The 9,989-nt window shown below is 45.1% G+C and overlaps 1 protein-coding gene across 3 annotated transcripts in view; it reads left to right on the top strand.

Annotated features, from left to right (window-relative positions):
* Positions 1–9,947, top strand: part of THRAP3 (thyroid hormone receptor associated protein 3) — a 76,894-nt gene extending 66,947 nt beyond the window's left edge. For all 3 annotated transcript variants that reach the window (XM_025935026.2, XM_086716470.1, XM_086716469.1), the window contains exons 8-12: positions 438–522; positions 2,489–2,676; positions 5,531–5,726; positions 6,154–6,297; positions 8,363–9,947. In XM_025935026.2, the coding sequence (XP_025790811.1) occupies positions 438–522; positions 2,489–2,676; positions 5,531–5,726; positions 6,154–6,297; positions 8,363–8,584 (835 nt within the window). In that variant the 3' untranslated portion in view covers positions 8,585–9,947. The remainder of the gene's footprint in view (positions 1–437; positions 523–2,488; positions 2,677–5,530; positions 5,727–6,153; positions 6,298–8,362) is intronic.
* The last annotated feature ends 42 nt before the right edge of the window (positions 9,948–9,989 follow it).

Raw genomic sequence — 9,989 nt, forward strand, 5'->3', positions numbered from 1 at the left:
GGCCGTTGTTTTCTCATCTAGACCGAATCTCATAGGTAAATAATGGGCTATTATATTCTTATTCCCAAGATGAAAACTGCTCTTTGAGGTTAGCAGGACATGGATAGTCTTGATGTGAATTTGAGATAAAAGGTGTGGGTGTAGGTGAGTCTTTCTTCCTGGCTGTAACAGTATTGGGAAGGAATGAGAAGTTTCTTCAGTTTGAGTTTGAGAGGTTGGTGCGTGTGTTGTGTGTACGCGCCTGTGTGCTCACGGACACACCTATGGGAGAGTATAAACATATAAGCAAAGAATGTAAATAATGTATGTGTCTAAGTTAGGAAACATAATGAAAAAGCATGCCTATGATTCTGTTGCCCAATTTATGAACTAAAATGTTACCACTACTGTATTCATACTGTGGGATATTAAACCTTTTTTCTGTTTTCAATTTTTAGGAGGATAGACATTTCTCCCAGTACATTCAGAAAACATGGTTTGGCTCATGACGAAATGAAAAGCCCACGGGAACCTGGCTACAAGGTGAACTGTTGCTTTGATCGTAATTCCAACAAAATGAGTGCGTTGGGCATGAACTTGACAGAAATGTGTTTGTTTAAATTACTCTCTACTTAAGTTTGTGTTTTTCTTTTAAGGATGGGCATAATTCTAAAAATGAACTACAAAGGGTTAATTTTTATTAAATGTATCAACAACCTTTGTGAAGTGGTTAGAATATGGTAAATGACCCCAAAGTCTATTGAGGTGAGCTTGAGAAAAAAAAGAGAGGAGTTTTGGAACAAGTGCCCATGATGAGAGAAGAAACTTTTTGTGATATTTTTCTGCTTGTAAGTATTATCAAATCAACTATATTACATGCACTATTTCCAACCATGATTTCAAAAAGACATGCATGTCAGAGGAGAGTGAAATATTCATATCTTAACATGGTAGACTGTTTTAAACAGCTAGTCCAGTTTTTTTTTCTAACATTGTACCATATTTATCATCTGTCGGTTACTGTTACTTTAAAAGCTAAACATTATTTTGATAGCCCAGCTACATTTGCAATGATGTGCACGCAAACATAGTTATTAAGAAGTTAAAGCTTGTATGCAGTCTTTTTACTGTGAAATAATAGGTTTGGGGTTTTTTTTAAGTCTTAGTGTTTATTGACCTTCATTCACATATGCAGTTAAAATTTAAAATTAAAGATTTCCATTGCTGCTGAAACCTTTTCTAAAGATATTAATCTTCAAGTCTTCTGGACAGAATTGTCTTGGTAGTTGAAGGTGATGAGAAGCACTCTGGCACAGTGTCTTCTCTCCCACCCCCTTTTCTTTTTCTCCATTTGTCGCCTCCCCCACCCCCCGGTCCTCCCCCAGCTCGGCACTAACCATGTGAAATGCAAGGCTTTGAAACAGCAGAAGAGAGCTGGTCCTCAAGGCCTCACAGAGCTGACCCCATAGAGGTGCTGGGGGTGCACGGCCTCAGGGAGCAGCGTCTGCCTTTGTTTTGTTGTTTTGTTCTGTTTTTGTCTTTGGAGGGTGCAGAGGCCCCATTCCCTCTCAAAACCAACATGATAAAAATAAACCTTAAACTTATTTCGGCAAAAAGCTTAGTAGTTTGTGTAAGTGCAATGTTAATACAGAGTCAGCTGCCCATTCCTTCCTCTTTTAGGGAAGTTTTACTTCCCATGAGGCAAATCCTGGTGCTTAATGATCCTGAATCCACCTTGCCCTCTGCTCTGAGTGTCCCAAGAGCTGTCGAAAGCCTTTGCCCTGGTTTGGGACGCACAGTGCTACTGCTGTCCATCTGCGGTGCATGTGCCCTGAGGCTTCGACTTCCTAGGAAGTCAGCAAAAACGGGGTTTTGCTTTCTTTTTCTGCTGCTGCTTTTTTCTTTTTTAAAATAAATTTCGACCTGGTATTGTCACTTCATGAATTTTCCATTATGGTTTTTGATGTTCCCTCTCTAAAGCTGTTTCTCATTGTAACTAAGCATTTTGGAAGGTTGCTGAAGTGTCCCATGCTCTGTTGCTGGGCTGCATGCTCAGAGTCAGTTCCAAGGAGAACATAAACCCATGGTGGCTGCCACAGCATAGGTAGGGAAGGACAACACGACACAGGCATTTCCGCTCTTGGTGGTGACTATAGGCCTGAGCCAGCCTAACCAGCCACCCTCTAAAGCGGAATCTGGCCTTCTCAGCTTGTAGGCTAGCCAGAGTCATTACTGGGCCACAGAGGAAGCAAACAAGGCGAGATCGATGTTCAGCATTTTCGGAAGGTAGACATCATTATTTCAGAGAACTGGTTTGGGTTCTGTGAGGGACCCTCAGGAAGGGACTTCTGTGGGACGTCCTGTATCCCTCCCAAGCTTGGGTGCAGTGCCTCACACTCCCAGTGCTTCCTCTGTACCACTCCATTGGAGTGGAAACCACAGTTTGTGGGGTGGTTGAGTTGGCAGCCCTGAATCCCAAAAACCTTCATTTTGATTTCTCTCTTGGCAGACTGAGGGAAAATACAAAGATGATCCTGTTGATCTCCGCCTTGATATTGAACGTCGTAAAAAACATAAGGAGAGAGATCTTAAACGAGGTAAATCAAGAGAATCAGTGGATTCCCGAGACTCAAGCCACTCGAGGGAAAGATCAGCTGAGAAAACAGAGAAAACTCATAAAGGATCAAAGAAGCAGAAGTACGTAAGCCCCTGTTCCCTCATTCAGACTTCTGAGTGGGGTCTCTTGTCTGCTCCTTCTGGACTCTCTACCACAGTTTCATTTAGGGTTAGGGATGATAGCAGTTTGTTCTTTGATATCCTGTAACTGTCAAGTAAGGTCCCTGGCTTGAAAACAACTTCTGCATCAAAGTAGGGGTATGATCCTTGTCCAGAGAAGGCCTCCTGGGAGATGGGTGTTTAGTTTGGCTCTAGGGATGGAGTGGAAAATCATTTGGGAATTCCTTTTGGGTTATTTTAGACATTTTCTTTGATACATTCTTTTTCATCACAAATTTTAATGGGGAGGTTATGTTTTAGAAATGGCTCAAAGTTGTTGGCTCATAGTAACACTTTTGTCAAAGACATAGGGTGAAATTAAATATAGGACAAGGTTGTTGATTTTTTTTTTTTTTAAGAACATTACCTCCCCCCCCCCCCCCATTAATGTTTCTTTATTTTGAGAGAGAGAGAGTGAGAGAGACAGACAGACAGAATCCCAAGCAGGCTCAATGCTGTCAGCACAGAGCATGATGAGGGGGTTCTTGGGGCTCTGTCTCACAAAGCATGAAATCATGACCTGAGCCAAAATCAAGAATTGAATACTTGACTGAGCCACCCAGGCGCCCCAAGATTGTTGATCTTAAATGCCCTTTAAGATCTAGTTTGACAGACACTTCCAAGTAAGGTGTTCCAAATATTCTTTAAACAAAGGTAGCGTTGTTGAACTTCATAGGGCAGCATTCATGCCAAGGTACTGTCATTTCTGTTTACATCTGTGAAAGTTCCATGACTTTTCAATCATGTCTCATTAAACGTAGAATTGAAGCCCCACACATTCCCATATGAAGCAACACCACTTTTGCTGTTTCTGAACTTTGGCCAGCAGGCGTTTTCATTATCCATTTTCTGATAACAATCCTTTGAGATAAGTTGCACGGTTGGTATGGTACCTGCTTTGCCCATTTGAAAGATAAGCTGAGCTTATAATGATTTTTCTGAAATGACATATTATCAGCTGACATCAAAACTCAGATCTTCTGTTCCACTTTTTCTTCCTTCCACTGTCTTACTTGTGCATCAGGAGCCCTGGTACTTGCCAGGGCTGCCCCCTGACAAAGGGACCTGATAATCCTCAACAGGGAGTGGATGTGGTGGTCCAGTAGTCCTCAGCACTGCTTCTGGTGGAAAGGAGGCAAAACCCCTCAAACATTTCAGGGTTGGGTTTGGATTATTGATCCTGATTCCTTTCCCTGGAACACGTACCTCTTCCTCTGACTTGCTGTGTGATGTTGAAACCCTAGTGTTTTGTGATTGGGGCAAGAAGAAAGATGTTTAATCTTGTTAAATATCACTCTTCAGGGGCTCCTGGGTGACTCAGTCGGTTGGGCATCCGACTTTGGCTCAGGTCGTGATCTCACAGTCCGTGAGTTCGAGCCCAGTGTTGGGCTCTGTGCTGACGGCTTGGAGCCTGGAGCCTGCTTCAGATTCTGTGTCTCCCTCTCTCTCTGCCCCTCCCCTCTCATGCTCTGTCTCTCTCTGTCTCAAAAATAAATTAAAAAAAAAAATTTAAAAGAAATTAAAAAAAAAAATATATATATATATATATATCACATCACTCTTCAGTTTACAAAAACGGTTTCTCGAATGACTGAAGAACAACTTAACCCAAGATCACACAAGTAATAAAAGTGATGCTGGGACTCCAGTCTGAGGCCTTTTGGGATCTTGTTTTTAAAACCTCTTAGAAAAATCCTGTGATGATAACTTAGATTTCCCCTATTTATGAGTAAATGTTAGAAAGAGGCACTAGGATTTAAATATTTAAGTTCTTGAGCTTCTCAAATGTCGAATGTAGTGGGAGGGGGAGCAGGGTGCTTTGTTTGCGAAATGGAGGAGGACATGGGAAGGGAGGATAGCAGTAGGTTATTGGCGCTTGGCTGGCCTTTACCTCTAAGTGTCCTCTACTCCTGGGAGCCTGGCCTTTCTGCCATCTTAAAGGCAGCCAGTAACCCCCACTAGCACATGGCAGGGCTGGCACCGACTTCTCCATAGACGGTGACTCATTGTAGTAAGCTAATTTGCCCTGGTCTGTAATTTCTCTCAGATGAAGGGAAGGGAGGGAAGTAACTCTGGGAAGAGTTTTGCCGGATCCTGTGCTTTAATAACTCAACCTGTTTGAGCTCAGTGAGAGGTGGTATGTGGGATAGTGGTATAATTAGAGCTAGGTTTGAACCCCAGTTCTGCTCAGCTCTGTCACCCTGAATCTCTTGTCTATAAAGTGGGAGAAATAATACTGAATAATCACAGCCGCCATTCACTACTCACCTGCTATGTCATTGTGAAGTGTTGAAGCATATTGTTTGTTCAGTCTCTAGAACGGGCCTAAATTAGGCCAGTAGTGTTCTTCCTATGAGAAATAAAAGTAATGTAAAGCACTAAACACATGGTAATATATTAAGTCTCTGTCCCAGTCCCAGATACATCATGGCTTGCAATGCAGTGTTCTCTCCTCTGCCTTTCTAGTTCATGCAAATGTATTATACGGGGCCATGGGCTGTGTTCTGTTCCTTCTCTGTGTATGTCCCATGTTCATCACAGGCTGACACATAGATCTGTCACTGAACATGACCCACGGAACTGAGAGGAGGCCTCCTAGGTACCCTGGGTGGGTAAGTTGGGGGTGAGTTGGGTGTTTTGAGGTTACTCAGTGTCTTCAGTGTTTTCATCACAGATATGTTCCTGATTGCCCTGTGCTTCTTACCAGTGAGTCCCCAGCCAAGGGCTGTACCCTGGAGCTTGGTGATTTAAATCCCTGGCTCTTCTGTTTTCGTAGGAAGCACCGGAGAGCGCGAGACCGGTCCAGGTCATCCTCCTCTTCCTCCCAGTCATCCCACTCCTACAAAGCGGAAGAATACACTGAAGAGACGGAGGAGAGGGAAGAGAGCACCACAGGCTTTGACAAGTCCAGACTGGGGACCAAAGACTTCGTGGGTCCAAGTGAAAGAGGAGGCAGAGCTCGAGGGACCTTTGTAAGATCCTGCTCCCTCTCCCTTTCTCTGAGCCCCTATTCCTTCCAATTGTTTGTTTATCCAAATACTAGTTTTATTGTCCTTGATACAAGGAATTCAGTCTATAGATCCCAGAATCTGTGGTTCCTCTCTTCCTTAAGCTTTTTCTTTTTACTTATATTTCTTACCTAGAAACCCTCTTGGGGCTGCTGACCTCATTATTTCCCCTACTTACCTTGAGTCCCTGCTGTGTCTGTAGGGAGGGCCTTGTGCCATGTGGTCCTCTCTGTATGGGCTCCAGACTTGAGCTAGAGACCATTTGACCAGCAGATTGACCAGAGGACTGCTGTCTGTTCTGCACTAGAACAGGATTTGAACAGAAGGCAGGGAGTTGTTTTTCTCCATTCCTGACAGAGTCCTTTGTTCCTTTTCCCTACTTATGCCACAGCAATTTCGAGCCAGAGGGAGAGGCTGGGGCAGAGGCAACTACTCTGGTAACAACAACAATAACAGCAACAACGATTTTCAAAAGAGAACCCGGGAGGAGGAGTGGGACCCCGAGTACACACCCAAAAGCAAGAAGTATTACTTGGTAGGTGTCTGGGATAAGCGGGAAGGGCCGGAGCAGTGCCTTGGGCACACACAGTAGCTGATACCAAGGCTTTAATTGATCTGTTCAGAACTGTGATTAAATACGTGTGCAGACATACTGCACTGGGCCGGGGGGGGGCGGGATTTGTACTTGAGGGACAGCACAGTGCCGGCAAAGATGAGTGTTCTCTTGAGAGCTGGTCCTGGTCTCAGAAGAGGTTTATGGATTCTAGGATAAACAAGAAGGCTTGCTCTGGCCTTTTTAGTCTGTGAGCTTTTTTTTTTTTTTTTTTTTTTTTTAAGTTTATTTATTTATTTTGAGAGAGAGCGTACAGGGAAGGGGCAGAGAGAGAAAGAATCACAAGCAGGCTCCGCACTGCCAGCACAGAGCCTGACACGGAGCTCAAACTCACGAACTGTGAGATCATGACCTGAGCCAAAGTTCAGAGTCAGACACTTAACCAGCTGAGCCACCCAGGTGCCTCATAGGTCTGTGAGCTTTTTAATTGCTAACCCAACCTCAGCCTCCCTCCAGCCTTTATTCAGGGATGGAGTCATAACCCTCTCCCAAGTCTGCAGTTCCACTCTCACTCCCTCGTGCAAGATAGATAGAAAAGACAGCACAGGGTCTCTGTGAGGGAGGGGAATCTGTCTCCAGAATGAAATGACACTGGGCTCCTCTCATCTCAGCTTCTGGTCACTCCGAAGTAGCAGGCATTTCCCAGGCTCTCCCTGTCTCCCTCATATTGGGGCTCTTCTAGGCTGGATTACCTTGCCAATGAGTAAGTTCTCTCCGCCTTGCTATATATCACTAGCAGGCCTAGGTCCCAGCACGTGACTCTGAGTGTTGTAACCAAAGTAAACTTGCAACCAAGGCTTCATCACCCACAAGAAGGGCTGGTGTTGGTGTGTATTGTCAGTTGCACAGTTAGGAAACAGGTTTTGTAGATGGTTGTGTACAGCCAACTTCACTTTTCTGGGGCTGCTAGGAGCTGAGTTGAGACTCCTAGAGGACCCTTGGACCCTCCAGGGAGGAGTTGGTGTGGCCTAGGATCAGTGCTGGAGTGGCACTGCTATAGGAGAAGGATTAAAGTCCATCTAGAGCCCTTCTCCCTGTCTCCCATCTGTCTTCTGAAGGAGCATTGCTGGCTTCATGCATTTAGGCTGTTGAACAGGCAGCCCTGGTAAGAAGCAGCTGGCCCTTAGCTGAGTTGACCCCTGGAGCCTGAGGTCCTGCTTGTGATGGTTTAGAGTTTTTGAAGCCATGCGGCTCATGAGGGAACACTAACTTCTAGGTTTCAAAATGCTTTCTCATTCTTTCATTGGAGCCTCCTTCTCTCATGAGATCATCAGAACAGGATTGAGATGCAGGCTGTGTTTTTTTTTCTGCTCAGCCACACTGCCTCTTTGCATGAAATTAAAGGGGGGATAGAAGATGGGAGGCTGGGTTCTGGTCCTGCCTTTGCCACTTACAGGTCTGACACTGTGACCAAGTCATTTGCCTTTGTTCTCACTTCCTGTTCCAGGCTGGTTGGGGTGGGGGGGTGGGGCGGGCGGGAAAAGCTGACATCCCAGCGAGGTATTGTCACTTCCTCTGGTAGCTGCCTGATGTCCCACATCAGACATAGTTTCATGTTTTGGTGTGATTGGCTTTCTCAGACCTGTCCTTTGAGAGATGGTGTGTTAAATAACATGGAGTCACCTAAAGTTGCTAAGCCTTTTTCCTTCCTCTTTTGCATGGTGGAGGGTGATAATGATAGGAGGGTAGAAGTGAGGATTAAATGAGGTCATGGGTGTGAAGGTCTTTCAGTGCTCAGTGAGGGTTTTATCATCATTATTATAATGCCCCCAAGCCACTGCCTTAGAATTCCTAAGGCACACAACAGGAAGATCGTCTTGGGTCTGAATCAGTAGCATTTTTGGACTAGGGCACAGGGATGAGGACACAAAAGGAACAAACGGTGGGGTGGGGCAAAAGGTTGGTTTGAGAGTCACATTTGGATGAGAAGAGGGCTCTGGCCATGATTGTTCGTTCCAGTACTGATGGCAGTTTTCCTTCCTCTCAGCATGATGACCGTGAAGGCGAAGGCAGTGACAAGTGGGTGAGCCGGGGTCGGGGCCGAGGAGCCTTCCCCCGGGGTCGAGGCCGGTTCATGTTCCGGAAATCCAGCACCAGCCCCAAATGGGCCCATGACAAGTTCAGTGGGGAGGAAGGGGAGATTGAAGACGACGAGAGTGGGACAGAGAACCGAGAAGAGAAGGACAATTTACAGCCCACAACTGAGTAGGGGCCACTCTGATGGGAGCCCCTGCCCAGGGGAGAGAGGGCGCTGGGAAGATGGCTGGTGAGGAGCGAAACAGAGAAGCCTCAAGATTGCGAAAATCCCACCCCCCTCACCCCCCAGCCACGCAGAATCCTATATCACCGCCGAAAGCATCCCTGGCGCCAAGTCCCACTGGACAGGCGGCCGGCTGAGGGGCCTGGGGGTTGGGCCCAGCTCTGGAGCAGAACACAACACATTGGGCTTTAGCTGTGTTTCTCATTTGTTGTTGGTGTGCGGGGTGGGGGCTGGGGTAGGGAGGGGAGAGCGATACCTGGATTTTGGTTTGTTCCCTATTAGAAACCAACAGTTTTGTTCTTAATTTCATTTGGAGCTAAGAGGACTAATTTGATTTTCAATCTCTTCTCCCTTATCCTGATTTTAAAAGCCCTTCTTCTTCCTTTTTTTTTTTTTTTTTTTTTTTTTAGGCATACGTAGTAACCATAGCAGAAAGATTTAATTTGGGCAACTTTGATTCTTCAAAGAGAAAACAAAGCATGTGAATAAACTTTGAAGTGTTCACCTCAGTTTGGGACCAAACTGCTTGGATCTTTGTAAAAATTGGTTTTGTATGTCGAGGAGGAGTTCAAGGCCTTTCTGACCACCTTGTGTTCCCCTTTTCTGCACAGCCATGTATCCGATGGTGTGCTGCTAACCATACCCCACGTCCCCCCCACACCCCAATATTTTCTGATTTCTTCTGGGCTGGGCATCCCATTCTCCACCAGCAGCTCCAGTATCCCAAACTTTGTAGTCCTGCTGATCCTCTCAGCAACAGGGGTGGAAACTGGACGGCAGTTTCTGGTCTGTTTTCTAAGAAACTTCTGAATTCTATTATCTTTACAAATATAAGATGAGAAAATAATTTTTTCAATATTTTTTATTAATCTTTTTATAAAATGAAAAGAAACTCCTATGATCGATTAAGGAAGGTGGTTATGGCTGGGTGGTTTGTGGGGGTTTGTTTTTTCTTTTCCTTTTTTTTTTTTTAACCTTAAGCTTTAAGTTGAAACATTCTTGGATGTTTGGGGGGAAAACATCCTCTTAAAATGGGTCCTTGTGCTTGCCTTCTGGGGAGGCGGTCCTGAGCAGGTGAATCATATGGCATTTATGCATATGTTATATGCGGACTGCACCCACCTCTTCCCCCCACCCCCAACCTTTGCCTCTTGGGTTGTTGTGCTTCTTTCCCCTTACTTTGCTACATTTCTATAGTTAAGTTGGTTTTACTTGAATGATTCATGTTTAGGGGGAAAAAATGAAAACACCCTTCAAATTTGTTTCAACTCCTCCTGCAAATAAATAAATAAATGAAGAAGGCAGATGTAAATGGACTCTGGTCATTGTCACCCTTAGTGTGTGGGGGGGGGGA

The sequence above is a fragment of the Puma concolor genome, chromosome C1 (genome assembly GCF_028749965.1).
Source record: "Puma concolor isolate L17-30 chromosome C1, mPumCon1.1.hap2, whole genome shotgun sequence".
NCBI lineage: Eukaryota > Metazoa > Chordata > Mammalia > Carnivora > Felidae > Puma > Puma concolor.